Source organism: Pelmatolapia mariae, linkage group LG1 (genome assembly GCF_036321145.2).
Source record: "Pelmatolapia mariae isolate MD_Pm_ZW linkage group LG1, Pm_UMD_F_2, whole genome shotgun sequence".
NCBI classification, from domain to species: domain Eukaryota; kingdom Metazoa; phylum Chordata; class Actinopteri; order Cichliformes; family Cichlidae; genus Pelmatolapia; species Pelmatolapia mariae.
This window is the reverse complement of record NC_086227.1, coordinates 25343015-25362050: the sequence shown is the minus strand read 5'-3', so window position 1 is coordinate 25362050 and position 19036 is coordinate 25343015. Positions and strand designations below refer to the sequence as shown.

Here is a 19036-nt window from a genome sequence, read left to right as displayed (position 1 = left end):
TATTAATTATAAATTTCCCCCAAAATTAGCAGAAAGCATACAGCAAAACTAAAATGGATGAGTAAAAAGAAAAAGCCCCAAAGTGCCACTTAGGCTAGCAATTAGCACGCCACTCCCCAGGCTAACAGTAATGGAGCTAATTCCTGTTACTGCAGCTGAACACTGTGAACACAAACCATTTGTTTAACAGTTCCAGCCAGCTTGAGGCGAAAATCTCCTGTAACATATGAAGCAGCTCATTACAATTTCTCTTGCTGTTGGCTAAGTTTTTGCCCTGGCACTATTAAAGAAGAGGCTTACCAAGCTCAATTTGCCTGAAAATATCAGCTAATACAGTGATTGACCATATTTACTGAGATTTACCCCCATGCCTGAAGAAAAGAGGGAGGGTGAGAAGGAAACAAAGTCGGGGTGTGAAGGAATTGTTATGAAAATAGAGGTGGTAAGAGAACAAGTGAGAACGAGAGAAAGAGTCACACAGACAGAGAGAGGAGGGGTGGCAGATGGTGACATGTTGATTTATGAGCTGCAGGGCTTTTCATTAACCATACTGAGTTTTACTGAAACAGAGAAAGAAAGATAGAAAGAAAGAAAGACTGAAGCAGAAAGCAAGAGAGGCAGACGGAACGACGCAAAATTGGAGGACACTGAGAGGGAAGCTGTGGGGTGGGAACATGGGAAGGAAAATGAAGTTTAGTGGAGTAATGCTGCTGATACTGTGATGCAATTTCACACTGCCCTTCCTCGTGTTTGCGCTTCCAGTGGCCACGTACTCAAATATAGACTAGGTACATGTTTGTAGCAGGTGGTGTCTCTGCTGACTGACAGTACTGAATTGAGATAGAACATTACCTTCGTCTATTTTCTTTGGCATTCCTGCGACCTGCAGACCTGTCATTAGCAATCTCTAGAAATGTCACTGTCTGCCAAATATAAGCATAACCAACTCAAGCACGAACAATATATTTATATCACATTGTGTTAGCTAGTTTCACTACCAAATACTTATCACCCTTAGGCTTGTGGGAAACTGCCTTCAATAGTTTCAAATGAATCAAGAGAGATTATTTTCAAATTAAGGGCTGCTCTGCTCTCTGTCTGCATGTTTACAATGTTGGAAACAGTATTTTCAATAAAACATGACAAAACTTGTTTAAAAAAGCAACTTCTGTTTGTCACTAGCTCACTTTGTGGATGTAGTGCTAGCTTAGAAACTTACTTTGGTAATAACAAGTACCTCTTATTTTTAGTTTTGGTGAAAACCTGTATTTTTAAACCATAATAATGGGGCTTTAGTAAGTAAAATACACAGCACAGCCCTTCAATCTAATACTCTGCTCAACTTTCTTGTGTTGCCAAGTTATAAAGATGTTTTTTGGCAGCCATTATTCCACCCTCTGTATCTACTTGTTTCAATGTGCTCATTTGAAATAAATGGCTTCCAGCTGTTTTGCCTCTTGTTTGTGCTGCCTCTATGAGTGCACAATTACAGGTTAATGAATATATTGCAAAGCAGAATTGTTGGAAACTAAAACGAGACTCTCTGTTCAGCAAGAAATCTAAAATGGTAACATCACTAATGATTTTGTAATATTTGAATATCGAAAAGGAGGGTGAGTAAATGATTGACAAAGAAAATACAAACAAGAGAGACGTTTTTATGTCGCCGTAAACCAAAATTCCTGTCTTCACTTGCTTTCAGTCTTATTCATTTTTCCCCTCCTCTAATGTGCATATCAAATAAAGTCACACATAAACACAGGCATTGACTTGTTTTTACCAGTGTGTTTAGTTATTAGTAAAAATATGCATACTGAGCCTTCTAGCTTTTATGGAGAAAAAAAATGCTCTATTTCTTGTTAATGGTTTCATCTGTAAAATGAAGGGGGATAATTTTTCAAAATATAAATACATTTTTTGAACACTTATGACAGCTTGAGACAACCTTTACTGTGAATAACCAGCTTTTTATATTTCATTGAGGGCTACAATATTCCCGTTGCCAGTACAGAATTTAAAGTGATTTTCAAATTAACTGTTTGCCAGAGGTTACGAACAAGAATTAAACAGCAAAATTGAAAGTAGGTTCATACAATGTGTTCACTGTGCCACTTTTAATTGTGGCAAACAAAATGTCAAATAAGGTAAGCAATTTTTTAAATGTCCTGGACTGTCCTGGATCGCCCCACCGGGGTGCTGGTTTCCCTTTTTAAAAAAAGTGACTTGCTTTAACCTCCTAAGACCCAAACTCATTCATGGCATGCATTTTTAATTTCTCTTTGCTATTTGGGCTGATTGGGACCTGATGAATGTAAAAAACAAGAATTACGTGATCTTTTTTTTAGAAAAATGAGATCCACATATGAGGACTTTCGCTTTAAATTTCGATAGAACAGTGGCAGTATAATGTCCTCGTAAGTGGATATCAGGCCCTTGTAGAGAAAAATGTTGTATTTTGGTCTAGACAACCGGAAATGTGATGTCCACATATGTGGACGCCAGGTCCTAGGAGGTTAACTTTAGCAGGATCACTGTCATTGGCCCACCTAAGCAGGTCTATGTCAGAGTACTGGACAATAGTGTGTCATACCTGTCATGCGTGCCACTTTTGTCCTGGTCACTGAATACTGGACAAACTCCTTATGGCCATGAGGATATTCTAGGGTGTGTAGGAGTTTGCTCAACCCTTCTGTGTGTGATTCTGTGTGGGATCAAACTTGTCCCTCAGGGTGTCGTGTGGGAGGTTGCTTCAGGAGTACAGGGTATCTTGTCTGTCTTTATAGGCCATCCAGTCTTTGTACAACCATTATAATAGCGTAATACAGACTCATTTCCAGTGGGAGTTGGACTTCACTGTGGTTGCCCTTTGTCACCGTTTGCGTTCATAACTTTTGTGGACAGAATTTCTAGAGGTAGGCAAGCGCACAAGGTCTCTAGTTTGGTGACCTGAGAACCACCTTTTTGCTTTTTGTGTGTGATGTGACTCTTTTGGCTTCAGTGGCATTCAGCAGTGACATTCACCTTGAACTGGGGCAGTTTACAGCTGTGTGGGAAGTGGTAGGAATGAGAATTAGAAAAGCTGGAAAAGTGTGGAGTGCCACCCATGGTTTCACAAGGAGTTGCTACCTCAAGTGAATGCTGTCCTTGTCTACTTTGGTGAAGAGAGATCTGAACACGAAACTAAGCTGTCAGTTTACTGGTTGATCTACCTTCCTCAACTATGGCCATAAGCTTTTTGGGTCCTACAAGGAGCAGACCCAGGGGAAGACCCAGGGCATGACAGAGAGATTATGCTTCTTGACTGGCTTGGGAATATGTCTGTGTCCCACAAGAAAAGCTGGAGTAGGTGGCCAGAGAGAAGGAAACAGGACACAAAGCAATGGATGGATTGGATGCTAAACTAAGAAATAAGCCTTTTATACTTTACCTCCCACATTATGCATTGCCTTTTGGTTTTTCATACCAAGCCAGGACTGCACTGTGCACCTATGTTCACTGACAGCCTCATTATTTCTAACACTCGTGTTTTTATTCATGTCCTGAAACCCTAATCCTTTGTTTTGATTGACAGGTATATGATGGAGAGAACAGTTCGTCACGCCTCCTTGGAAATTTTACTCGTGAAGACATGATGGGTCGCGTCATCAATAGTACATCTAATCACCTGTGGCTGGAGTTTAATAGCAATGCTTCTGGAACTAATCAGGGCTTCCACCTTACATATACAAGTAAGTGATCTTTATCAAATTGTTTAAACCAGGAATACAGATCATTTAAAATTTATATTTACTTGTACAACGCTGCTTTGAAAGGAGCTTTTAACACAACTCTTGCTGTCTATCACAGACACCTTTCTACTTCAATTTTACTTTAAATTAAAGGGAAATGTCTTATACATATTTGCACATCCATAAACTGTTCTTTAATACCTTTTAATGTTTCATATTTCAAATTATGGGCAGCATGGTGGCACGTGGTTAGCACTGTTGCCTTGAGAAGGTTTTGAGTTTGACCCCACCATCTCGCTGGGGCCTTTCTGTGTGGAGTTTGCATGTTCTCCCCATGTTTGTGTGGGTTCTCTCTGGACATTCTGGCTTTCTCCTACAGTCCACAGACATACAATTAGAAGGATTAGGTTAATTGATGATTCTAAATTGCCACTGGTGTTTGTCTCTCTGTGTCAGACTGGCGATCTGATCAGGGTTTATCCCACCTCTCACACTTTGGTAGCAGGGATAGGTTCCAGCCATCCGCGACCTTGTTGAGGAGAAGTGGAAGAGAATGGATGGATGGGTTTTAAAATATTCCTTCTTGATGTTGTACTGGGCCTTGGTGAATCCCCTTGGTGGAGACATCTTTTTAATTATCTGCAGTTAAACAGAAAATGTATATGGCAAATCAGTAGTTCTAGCCTGAGGTCACCACATTAGGGATATCTGGTCTCTCTGATGCTATACAGAGGCAAGAGTTACAAAAAAATTACACAAATTGCATCACAAATTGTTGATCAAAAGTAGTCCTAAAAATGACAGCAATATATGCACACAGCTACGCAAACAATAATTTACTATATGACAAGTAGCTCATCTCAAAGATCGTCATGAAGAGATGTTTATAATTGAAATCTAGAGTGGTAGTAATTGTTTTTGATTGCCCTCTTGAATGTATCCTGCACCTGCCCTATGCTTCAGTCAAGTGATTCGTGAGTGCTACTGTACATAGCAGAACAAAATAGGTGTCATGTACTACAAAACTGTAGAGACTAGCCTTTCTCAGTCAGCAAATTGCATTGCTTTCTTTTTCCCTTTTTGACAGCTTGAAAGACCAACAATCACTTTTCCCAAGGATTTTCTGTTGAGGGCCAGAGTGCAACAGTAGCTTACCAAGCATACTGTAAAAAATGAGTGCATGAATATCTGAAACAGGCTGTCTTTCTTTCTGACAAACACATATGCACACACACATCTTAATAGCTGTAAAGTGAGTCTCTTAAGAAGGCAAGAGCAGCTGCTGTGTAAGTCAAAGAGGCTATTAGAGGAGCATTTATCTGCAAGTCATTAAAAGAAGGTGAGAAAGTGACACATCTGGAGTGGAAGAGCGGCTGGACGAAGGGACAAACAAATGAAGCTAGATGTTATATGGACGCCAGATATATGCTCTGTATGTCAGTTAGGCCATTAGACAACCATCAATCAGTGAGTCATTAAACCAGAGAAGGTGACACCTTCTTCAAAGCGCTGCTGCAATAGATGAACGGATGGATAGATAAGAGAGATTGATATAAGGTTTAAACAAAAGAAAGGGAGGAAGCAATGGCTGCTGATCAACAGAGGCAGCAATTGCTTGTTAAGCAGAGTCAGAGACTGAGTTAAACAGTTTCAGTAATGCACATTATTAGAGGCTATTTTAATACAGAAAATAAAATAATGCGCACATCTGTTCAGGACATTAAGAAAGCCGGTTGTTAGCATTTTCTATTACAGCTTAGTAATAATGTGGTAATAGCAGCAAAACCAAGAAAGTAATAATACAGAAATAGCAAGTTATAACCACTTAAATTACCACAATATTAGCCAAGTAATTACATTGTAGCAAAAATGGTTATAGCTGACTAATATTACATTTAAATTTAAAAGCTGGGTGATAATCAGACAAAAACTGAGGGTACTAAACATAAGTCAGGACTAAATATTCCTGACTTATGTCTATAGCATTCTTATTTATTTGGATGTAACAATGTAACTATTATGTTTAATGTTCTGGCTTATTACCTATGAAGGGAAACAAAAAGTACTAGGTAATCATAAATAACTATAAGTCAGTATACAGCAATTCATATTACAGTTATTACCATTTTCGTTGCTTGCAGGTTATTATATTGTTATCAAAATATTACTGTTACTGATAAAGTGCTACCATTAGGTGAATCTGTTTTCACTGAACTGACAGGTCTAGATGCAAAAGTCAAACTTATAGATTGAGTGGACTCTCATTTTATGCCCTGAATCTGGCAAGAAGTAAAAACTTAGCAGTTTTACATATAATAACATCACCAAACAGTCAAGTGACTCATAGTGATCATCATATTAAAACAATTTAGCAACGCACTGCCAAATATGTCATTAAACTTTCATTGACAAAAGCTGAAATTTACCATGTAGAAATTTAAGTATCGCTGACTTTATTTGATAATTAAATATCTGTGCTGCTAACTGATGAATCTTCTTGAATAAAGAGCTTTTTTACAGCTCACTGTTAGCAACCCCTGTCTGAGTGGGAATGTTATATCTATCATAAGCTGACCTGAGGGGGAAAAAAGCATATGTTGGTTGCATTCTTGTGTCTTTGTTTAACCATCTGCCTTAATGGCAGGAAGTTTTTCTATTCTTGTGTATCTTAGAAAGTTAGAAACTCTGTTTTTTCTGTGTTTATGTGGGATGTAAAATTATCATTTAATGCTTTTTTTCCCTCCACATTTTCACATAGGAACCACATTTTCACTGCATAAATTTAACTGACAATGCTTTCCATTACCATTACAACTCTCATTATATTTTCAGAAAGTGAGAATCCCAACCTTTTCTTTTTTTGAATGTTACAGAAAGAAGCATAATTTTATAATTTTATGTCACAAGTATTAACATTGTGTTCAGACCTTGAAATTCTGTAGGACGTAGTGAGATTCTGGAGAAGAATACGATAACCTTATGTCCTTTTGTCCAGAATAGAATCATCCTGTGTGAAAGGTAGTGTTGCAGCATGGACAGGAAGACCTAATCACTATGCCTGTGTGTTTGTCTCCACCCAGGTTTTGACCTAGTACGCTGTGAGGAACCAGGTGTCCCTAGTTATGGCTATAAGATCCAGGATGACGGTCATTATGCCAACACTTTTGTCCTGTACTCCTGCAACCCTGGATACAGTCTTCATGGGAGCAGTGCACTCACCTGTCTCAGTGGTGACAGACGCGTCTGGGACAAGCCGCTTCCTTCCTGTGTCGGTTAGTATGCCAGCATATGTGTAGGTTCCCTTCTGCATCAATATTTTAGAACTACAAGATCTGAATTATTAACCTCTGGACAACTCTCTTTTTCATACAATTCAGTGAGTGATATAGCAGGGAGAAGCTACTCATGTCTGTTTCTGAGTTGCAGCATGATGATTCAAAAGAGTGTGCGAGAACAAGTGACTGAGTCAACAGACACATGAATACTTTCAAAAGAGCGTGTGGGGGACTGATTCAACACTGTGGGAAATGTAGTGGTTCTAATACAATTTATGCAGAAAAACTGGCCTTTCTGATCATCGGCCTGTGCACATGAGATTACATGCACTGTGGCATCTGGTTGTCATCAGGTATGATATTTTAGTGCATCGTGCTCTCTGTTTTAAGGATTGCGTGGTTAAGATGCAAAAATAAAGGGTGATTTCTGAAGTGATAAATTTGTAATGTAAGCCAGACAACTCCCTAGTACCCTGAAGGTGTGAAGAGCATTTTATGCCAGAGACTTTGACAGAAGCCTCAGCTTTCTCTTTTATTCTCAGCATGCACAGCAAATAGAATATTCTATCAGAAGAGACTGAAGGTGATGTAGGAAACAATATTGATTCATCTGAAATTGTTGCTTCTTGAATAAAATTATGGTAAAATACAACCAAACAGAGATATCATGTCATAGAAGAGCTGCAATAACTCTTTTTTCGATGTACGACTATACAGACTGCTTGCTAAATAACCTAATTTTGACCGCATGCTGTTTTTCTAAAGTTGTATAATGACAAAGTTTGTTTGTCTGCATGCTCAAAATTCATTTTAGTCAAATTAGATAGCAATCATTTCAGATATAAAATAAAAAAGTTTTTCATTGTTAAACAAACTTACTGCACACCCGTATGAAACTGATGATTCATGATTAAAACTGTCCTCTTAATAGGAATCATGTCTTCACTCCTTCTGACTCAGTCTGCAACAGAGAATCATAAATAATAAGAAAAGACATAAATGAAGATAAATGAAACTTTTAAAAAAAGGACAGCCCTCCGGCACTTCTCTCCAACTCCAACAACACTACTTGAGTAGTTGAGAATGCTGACCACAGATTTAAAAATAAAAGAATCATCATCCATTTCCAATGTAAATGTCACAAACAGACAGTTACAGCAGTTACAGTATATCAGTTTTGCAATGACTGACCACCACATGACTGCACACAATGTTTTTTTCAGATAGTAAAAAGAGTTTTTAAACTGTATTTGGCCCATTTAAAATATATTTGGGCATTTCTTAAGGTTTTCAGGCAGATAAACTATCAGAGGATAGCTGTACCTTTAGTTGACATTTAGCATCTCTTAATTAGGTCTGAAGAGAAGTATGCCAAGAGATTCAGGTGCTTTTTAACTTGTTTTCCTGTCTTGCTTTTAAGTTTGTAAAAGCTGTTTCATATTTTAACTACAACAAGTACAGCTGGTCATTCTTATTCCTTATTTTCATTCAGCAACGTCCAGTGAAGCATGAACTCAATGTTTGTTTACGTGTATTGTTTGTAGCTAGCTTTGAACCCCCTAAAGGAAATTTGCAATCTTTTAAAGTCCATAATTCCTATTTTGTTCATAAATATTGTGTGGCTTTGCATATTTTGGAAATGAAAACACAGTTCCTGTAGGTATTCCATCTTGCTGAGTAGATGTGGGCACAGAGCACATGTTAATTTGGAATTCCCCACTGCAATGCTTAACCATGTGTCTTGTAACCTGCCAGTACATCTGAAGTCTGTCATGTGGGTTATACCCTGCTGTGGTTTCTAATGGCAACTAAAAACAATGTGTGTGAATGGATGTGTATGGCGAAGAGTGTGTGTGTGACCCTGAATGCCTCTGCAGTCAGTAAAATTTTTGCAGCTGTTCTGTCACTGCCTTATTTCAGGTAAGCCAGCAACCGGGAGAATACTTGCTGGCAGAGCCCTGGGCTAACTACCTCTGTAGCTACCTTTGCGTGCTCATCCTTTGTCTGTCTGTTGGAGTGTTTGTCTTTCTGCCTCTCTGACTGTCTCCTCCACTGTCTGTCTTGCTTACTCCCATATCTATGTGCATAAGCATGGAGATCAGGAGATAGGTTTGCCTCAGGCTGTTTCTATACCAAGAGTGGTTGTCTGCTACTTTGAGAATATTTTTTTGCCATTTTTCCCCTCTCCTTGTTCAAACTGACAAGGAGAGGGGAAAATTATTCCGACAATATTTCAGTTTTGGTAAAATCCAGGTTTTCATACAACACATATACATTTACAATTCTGCATGTACTTATAAAAACACAAGACATGAACACAATAACCAAGCCACCTCTTCACATACAACTTTATAAAAGTAATAAACATGAAAGATCAAATTTAAATAAATGCATGCATATTTTTCTTTACTTTTAAGTTCACACATGTGTATAAACTTTCATTACTAAAGCACTCACTCACACATTATCTTTACATGGAACGGTTTCATTACAGCAATACATATTGTCATTGGAAAAAACTGTTTTGATAATTATATCTTTTTTCAAAAAAAGATCTTTTGTATTTTCTTGTAGAGTTTCCATTTATTATGAGTTACGCCTTACCATAGCTTGGCACATTACTTTTTTCTGTGTGCTACATAATTTTACTTTCAACAACAGACATAGTCTTTTTGTTGCAAATTATGTTACTGAGATAAGATTTCTGCTTTTCTATTGGAAAGGTCCCAAAGGGTCAAGCCCAGAGCAGCATGCAGGATTCTATTGGTGGCCTTGAAGTCCTTCCCTGGCATATATAAATATTGTTTATTTGTGTATGCTGCCATGTGAAGGTCAGAAAGCTGAGCTGCAGGCAAAAGATTGCAAAGTACTTTATCTGAATAAAGGGATGAACAGAATATTTGTCTTAAGTATAAACATTCTCCCAGTGTGATGACAAGCTCAGAGTTGTGGTGATAGTATGACCTGTAAGGATGTGTGCTTCCCCTGGTTCCCCTTGATACTGTACCAAGTAAATACAGTAAATGTTTACATTTGAGTCTCCTGCAGTCCTCTGTCTACACTGAGGCAACACATTCTCATCAAAATTTACATGACAATAATTAATGTCAAAGGCAGAGGTAAAGCAAAACTATACTCTTTATCTTTCTTTTAAAGTGGAAAAATTTTAACTACCTTCCCTCTGCCTGTACATTCTTCAGTATATGTCTAAGCCAGAACAGCAATTAAATTTGCAACGGTGTGAAAATATCTCATCAAGATTCTCCACACCTGTTGGCCTGATCTTTAAAACTTCTTCTCTGAAAATTGGCCAAGGCTTACTTTGCAAGTTGTGTTGTAAGTCCTATCTGCCAGCCTTTAGTGATAAAAACATAACAGAATAGTTGCCTTTCTTTTCCTGCTTTCATTCACCAGGGACAGAAACAACTATGTTGTTGTACCGTGTATGCTGTCGGGTGTGTTCACATGTCTGGATGTGCTTGCGTAACTGTAGAAATGTTTTCAAGTATGTTTCTGGCCTTGTGTGTGATTGTCTGTTGGAGTACCCTTTGTGTTTGTCTTCACATGGAAATTCTGATTTGTGTGCTTTCTGCCCAGCGTAATGCAACAACAGTAGGTTGCCATGGTTTTGTAGATTGTAGGGCTGTGTTAATGATGCACGTTTAACTCACACAAACAAACACACAGACATGCACACATGTACATACACACACATAGACATACCTAATGAGCAGTGATCTTCTTGCGCTATGTGCTACCATGATGAGTTTAAATCTCTTACCAGCTTTGCCCCCTGATTTGTCCATATTCACTATTTTTAACCTCTCTGTCCACAAAAAACAATATAAAATTAACACAAAACTCACTTGTGCTCTAAACTGCCTCTTTTTTCTTGAACTCCTTAACAGAAAAGAGTCATCAAAGTTATTTGCCAGCATGAAACGCTATACCAAAAGCTTGGATAATTCAAGGTTGATTTAACGATTCAAGCAGTTCTTAACTGCATCTCATTTAACTTAACCTTCACACCTCAGTGCAATTTACAGCGAAGAACAGAAGCTACATCTTATAGAGATAAATTGAAACATTAATACAAAGACAACCATAAAATGTTTAATGTAGGATCTGGTTCTATAGAGAGAAATCGTCTTCAGTGGTCCAAAATGTCGGGCCACAGCTAAAACTGGTGGAAACCCTACTTCTCCAAACCAACTGGATATGCCCGAGGATAAGAAGACCCAGTCAAATACAGTCCCGATCAAAAGTTTAAGACCACTTGAAAAATGGCAAAAAATCATATTTTGCGTGGTTAGATCTTAACAAGGTCCCAAGTAGAGCTTCAACATACAACAAGAAGAAATGGGAGTGAGACAAAACATTTTTTTGAGCATGCAATTTATTGAGAACAATGCATAAACTGAAACAGGCTGTTTTACAGCTGATCAAAAGTTTAGGATCACATGCCACTAATAGGCCAAATCTGTGCAAAAATGTGGATTCAAAAAAGTTATATTTTTTATATAAGTTATCATAAAATGCAGTACTTGCTCCAATGTTCCTTTATGCTTTCTTTTATTATGCATGGTAATGTCTGCTATGGTGTTTTAAAATATCTTGGTTAATATGCATTAGTGAATGGATGGATGTGTTTCAGCTGCTGACACTTTAAGCTGCATAAATTAAGGCATCAAATATGCACTTTTTTCCAGTGGTGATCACGTTTTCTGATCCACTCTCATCTTCTTCTTGCTTCCTGTCCTTGTAGCTGAGTGTGGAGGTCACATAACTGGTGCGGTGTCTGGACGGATTCTGTCTCCGGGATATCCTGCTCCATATGACAACAACCTCCACTGTACCTGGACTATAGAGGCTGATACAGGAAAAACTATCAGGTAATTTCAGGGCACGCGAGTAATGTGGCAATGACTTGCAGTTGTCTGGGGTATTTCCTGTTCTACATTAATGGTAATGCTTTATAAAGGATTGAAGAATAGAAACTGGCTTTTTTTATAAATAAATAAGTCAAAACAAAAGAACGTTCTTTTCCATCCTGGGTAGGTTTCGCTAATGATTAGTAGTATTTATGGTTAATATAGAGCAGCAGCAGTATTATAAGGAGAAAATTCCATATAACATCAACCTTCATTCACCGAAGTCTAAAATGACCAATAATACAATTAGTCATTATGCCACTATGAAATTTGAGTTGTGCCTCTTTGTTGATGTGAAAGTAAACAATCTTGTATTTTTGTGTTTCCTCAGCCTGCATTTTATTGTCTTTGACACTGAGGTTGGCCACGATATTCTGAGAGTTTGGGATGGCCCATCGGGACCATCAGATGGTGGGATCCTGTTGAAAGAATGGTCAGGGCCAGCGTTACCTGAAGACATCCACTCGACTTTCAACATACTTACGCTGCAGTTTGATTCTGATTATTTCATCAGCAAGCAAGGATTCTCAATACAGTTCTCCAGTGAGTAGCTTTCTCTTTATACTGATATCATTAAACATGAGGTAGAAGAAGAACATTTGAGTTACGAGAAACTGCTCAGAAATGTAACATGATTCTACTAAATCTGTAATTCGGGTGGTCTGCCCTACTTTACCCCTCAGATCCCTTTATAAAGGAAAACCAATTACAAAATTACCTATTAATTTCGTTAAAACTCACCACTCATCCATATAGTTTTGTGGTAATCATATAAACCCTATTTTGGCTATAAGAAAATTAAGCTGGCATTAATGTGGAATTTAACAGGATTTCTGAAAAAGCTTTAGTCATAGAATCAAATGAGACATTTAATATCTCACCTTGGGAGCCATGTTCAGTAAGTACTGAAGTAGCCCACCAGAGACGGTGTCTCATTTCATTTTTAGAGCATGAAAGATTTATTTGGGAAACTGTAGTCTTGTGTTTTCTGTTAATTATTTTGTAGATAATGTTAATGAATTGATCTTTTTGTTTTTGTTTTGTTTGGGTTTTTTTTTTTTCCTTTTTTTTAAACATGAGCTCACTGAACCTAAGCTGTTGCTGCCGTTTGTCCCAGGGCAACCTGCATGGTTGTTGTGCCATTTTGATGCAGAGATGCCCTTTGGTATTTGAGTCAGTGGAACCCAAAATGTCTGTGCATCCTCCTTTTAGATTTAAATCTTTTTGATTCACTATGGCACCAAAACCGATCAGAGGCACACCGAGAAAGAAGGATTTACAAAGTACCATAACAACTAGGCGAGAATGTCAACTGATTGTTCACGAGACCATTCGCACACACCTGTTCTTTATACAGGTGTGTGTGCACACACAAAAGTCCAATACGCATAACTGTCAGGTTTTTTAAAAATATTTAAAGTAATACAAATTCATGTCTACATATTTCTCGCTTTTTCTTTCTCGCCATCCTTACACATCGTCCCGTTCTTTCCATGTGGAAAACAATAAATATTTGCCCTTGCTAACATCATAATTATAGCCCTATTATTCCATTACTATGGTAATGACCTTATATTTACCTCCATGTTGATTTAGGAGATGGTATTCTCCACCGTTCGCATTTATTTAAGGCCAAGTTTTTCCCCCTCCTTACCTCTTGACTTAACACCTTAGATTTATCTTTTAAACCCCTAAGGGGTCCAGTCCCAAAGGATGGATAGATATCCCTTCTCTAAACAGTGCTGGAATTTCAGAAAACAGAAAGGGACAATATTTAATATCCAATTTATGCTGTATTTTTTAACATAGATCATTTTTTTCTTAATCTTTAGACAATTATTAATCTGATCAAATGTTGTACTTAACCCACAGGCAACCAAGCTATTTTACCAAATGAAATGTCAGAGTCAGGGTCCCTTATATTTATATTTTATACAAGAATATTTTATTCGTGGCTCTGTTTCTGTTGATCATACCTATGAAATTTTATATATATATATATATGTATATATATATATATATATATATATATATATATATATATATATATATATATATATATATATATAACATTTTTAATGTAAAATTGTACAAATAAAATTACATTGTTCAATCTCGTCTGTTCTGTTACTCTTATAAAGCATTTTCAGTTTCAGCTAAAATAAAATAGGAAAAAGTAAAAATGTCAATTTTTAAAGCCTATAAAGTGAATTGTGTGCTCAAGTATGCTTGTGCCATTTTAACACCAAACTAAGATGAACTCTGAAAATTAAAGTCGTTATAGATAGGTTTTTGTTTTTTAAGTCTTAAATCGTATTTATCTGTTCTATCTTAAAAGTAAATAAATAGAAATGTCATTTGTAGATGTGTAATACTTAAAGTATTTGGAGCACCTTAGGGCTGATTGTGCTGTAACGGGCAATGTAAGTTCATCTAAATCTAGTTATCCCCACTTAGCACACTGCTTAGCTAGAAGGCAGAGCCAAAAATTACCTAACTAACTTGTTGGGGTCAGTGTGACCACATGTGTCTCCCGATATCACTACTTCTTCTGATAAGTAGAGTAATTATATTAGTCACTGTCAGCATGATAACATAATAATAAGCTCCATTTGGACTCACTCTGCTATGCGTGTGTGTATTGTTTTTGCTTCTGCTGCTGACAGTACGACACTGGCAGTAATGTTACGTTTGAGTGCATCTGTCTCAGTTCCTTTTGTTCTCTGTGCTCCTAGTACGTCAATATTTGTCTGCCTTTGTTTTCTGCACTCTCCAGCCACAACAGCCACGACCTGCAACGACCCCGGCATCCCTGTCAATGGTTCTCGATACGGGGACAGTAAGGAACCTGGTGACAGTATGACATTCCAGTGTGACCCAGGGTATCAGCTTCAGGGCAAAGATACTATCACATGTGTGCGAATGGATAACAGATTCTACTGGCACCCTGACCCTCCAACATGTGTAGGTAGGTGTACAGCTCTTTGTGGATCTCTTACTGCCAAGCTGGACCTTCAGTTAATTCACCTGATACATTACAATTTGTTTGGGGGCTTATATATATCATATAGCACACTAAAAAAATTAGAATATGATGAATTAGATTAGATTAGAGATTAGAGATTATATCTCTCGGCTGGCCTGGGAACGCCTTGGTGTTCCCCCGGATAAGCTGGAGACGTTGGCTGGGGAGAGGGAGGTCTGGGCTTCTCTGCTTAGGCTGCTGCCCCCGCGACCCGGCCCCGGATAAAGCGGAAGAAGATGGATGGATGGATGGATAGATTATAAAGGCACTAGTAGCATTTTTGTAGTGACTCGTTGTTTTGTTTTGTACATTTGAACACTACTCAATGGTAGACTCCACCTAAGGTTATATTTGGGTTGGACACTGAACACCCTTGGTATGTCTATCCCGAGGTTTGATCTGTAGCACTGTCCAATGATGGAAATAATGTTGATTGAGTTCCCATGTTAAACAGTTGAAAGTCCGGCGCACTTGCTTATTTGCACTGTCATGCTTTTCTGTCTTTGTATTCCTCTTTACCGTCTTCTTAAGCATTTGACTTCTTCACTAAAGGACAAACATGGCCTAAAGCCCTGAAACCTGCCTTATGTTTTTAATTAATTAAATTCATTGAGCTTTTCAATAATACAATCACTAATACAGCAGCTTTTCTCACCAGACAGCCTACGTATTTACAATGCTGCATACCAATATTTTTGAATTAACAGTGCTCAGGTGCCAAACTACATGGCCTTAATGTGTCACATTCATTTTGTTGATAAACTGCGTCATCCAGTTCAGTTTTGTCTCACATGTGACATTGTGTGTCACGTTAGAGTAGATGGATGTGGAAATCAAAAGAGATTACCATTCAAGGTCCTGAGCTACATTATTTTCAATTATTCAAGGATCAGAACGGACAGATTTCACAAGTCACTGAAAACTCCTGAAGTAGCAGGTTGCTCGTGTCGTCAGCCACCCAGCTTGCACCAAGACACCACAGACATCTGGCTTACTGTTAGATGCTACGGGCTCCTTTTCTGTTGCCTTTTGCTTTTCTTATCAGCCACCAGTATATAGAAGTCCTCCAGCAGAGTTACACAGACCAGAGATTCCCTTGTAACCATGCGTGTGAAACACATTATTCTTTGTCCCTGATATTGCCTTTGACTCTTTGCTAGTGACCTCACGTTTTGCATGAATGTAGATAAAATGTTGGGCTCATATCTCGCTCCATTTTCGCTTTGCTTAGAGGGTGCTTCCCTGTCCTGCACTTTCACTTTAGGTAGCGAGTCCTCTGTGTTCAAAAGCTCCCAAGATGAAACATACTATACACCACTATGCACAATGGACTTAGTGTGTTAGTGTGCTTCTGCTTGTGAGTGATTTGCAAGTGTTAATGCCTTTGTTTACTTCTATTTCACTGTTGATAATCCATTCACACCCACCTGCCAGCCCCAAGACACATCTCTGTTTTGCAAACTCTTCCTTCACATCACCAAATTGCTGCTTGAATGCATCTTTCTGTCTCTCTTGCCAATATCTTTTTCCTGCTCTCTGGCTTCTTGTGGGATAAAAGATCGCTAGGGGTAATTTTCTCTCTTAACTACCCCCAGCCATACACTCTGCAACTAAATCTTGCAGTCTCTCTCTCTCTCTCTCTCTTTCTCTTCTGCTGTCTGCAACCACCTTTGGAGGTTATAATGTCCACTAGGGGTTTTTCCCACTGTCCTAACCAATCTCTGCTATACTTGCCATTACCAACTAACTCACTTTGTCTCTGCCTTTCTGTGGGTTTTATATGACAGGTCAATCAGGGGTTATTCTGAGTCCAAATAACCCCAAGCCCAATGCTATGTAATAATGTTTCTCCCTTTCTTTTCTCCCTCACTGTTCTCTCTCATCTTCAGCAACATGTGGAGGTAACGTCAGTGGTCCTTCTGGGGTAATTCTGTCTCCCAACTACCCCCAGCCCTACCCGCCTGGGAAAGAGTGCGACTGGAGAATCCGAGTCAACCCAGACTTTGTCATTGCCCTCATCTTCAAAAGGTAGATTACCTATTAATTGTGTCTATTAATGAAAGACTAACCTTTTACCTTCCCTTTTCCCAAGCATGTATGTTTATGAACCTTAAGCTACAATTGCAGCTGACTCAGTAGATGAAAATTTATGTTTTTGCCACTTTAAGGAAGATTAAGCATATACACATTATTTTATGTGTTTTCCCTTATGATAAAGGGGTGGTTCCTGCTCTATTTTCTTAAAGGGAAATGTTTAAGAGGTGTTGACATAGAAATCAAAGCAACTTTGACAGTTTCCGATAACTTAGTGTTAATTAAGGTTTTATAAGTGTCACAATAATATGTAATGTGTTCTGCATGAAACAAAAGCCATGTTGAATCGTGTCTAATTATGGTGCCTGAAAATGCTGATATTTCTCACAGTCACTAAGACATGTCTTATCGGCACATTCTGGTAAGTATTTAAGCCTTTTTTGCTAGAAAAATTATTAACAGATCATATTAGGATGTTACAACAGGAAAGATCAGAGACTGCAACTGTAATAGACACATCAGGACATGCCGATGATTTCACTGATGATATGAATGTTTAAAGTGTTTGTCCAACTGTGTGAGAAAACATTAAACATTTTAATTTTAAAGATTTTAATGAATGTTTATAGAAGTTTATATTTAGTGTCGACTCCCTCTAACTGTGGCCATCGCAGAGTTAAAAAGTCATTCTGCAGTAAAATTCACATCACTCATGAGATACCACATTGTTTTTGTATTAAGATTATCTCTTTAGAAATCCTAACCTTTTAACAGCCTAAGGCCCAGATTTACCAAATGGACCAAATTAACAGATATAAAAATTGTAAAAATCCACTAATGGGAGTGGAAATTCGGAACAAATGTATATACTCTGCTCAAATTTAAGGATCACTTTTTAATCAGAGTATAGCAAAAAGTCAGTTAAACCTCAAGATATTGGACAGCCCCCAAAACAGGAATTATTTTATTTTTCTCTCCTCATCTTTTATGAGAGTTTTTCCACAATGTTTGCATCTGGCTAGGGCCAGTGTCACTACTGGTAGCATGAGGCGATAACTGGACCCTACAGAAGTTGCACAGGTAGTTCAACTCCTTGAGGATAACACATCAGTACATCAGTACATGCCATTGCTGGAAGGTTTGCTGTGTCTCCAAACAGAGTCTCAAGAGCATGGAGGAGATTCCAGAAGACAGGCAGTTACACTATGAGAGCTCAACAGGGTTGTAAAAGGTCCTTGACCCATCAGTAGGACCAGTATCTGTTCTTTTGTGCAACTACAAACAATATAAGCACTATCAGAGAATTAAAAAATAACCTCCAGCAGGCCACTGGTGTGAATTTCTATGACCAAACAATCCGAAAAGACATCATGAGGATGGCTGAGGGCCCCACATTTTCTACTGGACCTCATGTTTTCCAGAAACATGAGGTCCCTGGTCCAGATCTGGCAGGAGATGTGTCGACCCATTAAGAGCATGACCTGGTGTTAGGCATGCATCCAAGCGTCATTTCTAACATATTACCTAGTCCATATCAGTTTAGATATCTAGCATTTTTCCCATTGTCATCTAATGCGTTTTCAAAACAGTGTACAAAGATGTGTACAGATCATTTTTGACTAATCTGCATTCTACCAAGAGCATCCCCAATGAAGGAATGAATAATATGTTAACTAAAATAGTTAAAGTTTAGGACTTTAGCACATGTTTCTTTCTGGAAGCAGAATGGTATCAAATTAAAAAGAGGCAGCTGGTGGAGAATCAGTATGTTTTTGATATAGTCTTCTGTTAAGTATTATTGGTAACTCTGCTGATAACTTTGTCCAATCTATTACAAGCTAATCCACAAAATAAAGCTAAAACTGAAATCTGTAACTTTTGACATGTATGATTTTTAGAAGAATACAGTTATTTACTGCCAAATCCTGACCCATACATATATCAATGAAGCAACTGTTAATGTTCCATTTGCATAAGTGTTCACATAGCCCGTCATTGGATGTTGTAAGATTCAGTCATTAGATGTCTGAATTTAAATCCCAG

The 19036-nt window shown here is 38.1% G+C and overlaps 1 protein-coding gene across 1 annotated transcript in view; it reads left to right on the top strand.

Annotated features, from left to right (window-relative positions):
• LOC134629644 (CUB and sushi domain-containing protein 1-like) overlaps window positions 1–19036 on the top strand; it is a 316340-nt gene that overhangs the window by 203112 nt on the left and 94192 nt on the right. The window contains exons 24-29 of the mRNA XM_063477161.1: window positions 3572–3728; window positions 6809–7000; window positions 11769–11895; window positions 12266–12477; window positions 14711–14902; window positions 16849–16987. Coding sequence (XP_063333231.1) covers window positions 3572–3728; window positions 6809–7000; window positions 11769–11895; window positions 12266–12477; window positions 14711–14902; window positions 16849–16987 — 1019 coding nt within the window. The remainder of the gene's footprint in view (window positions 1–3571; window positions 3729–6808; window positions 7001–11768; window positions 11896–12265; window positions 12478–14710; window positions 14903–16848; window positions 16988–19036) is intronic.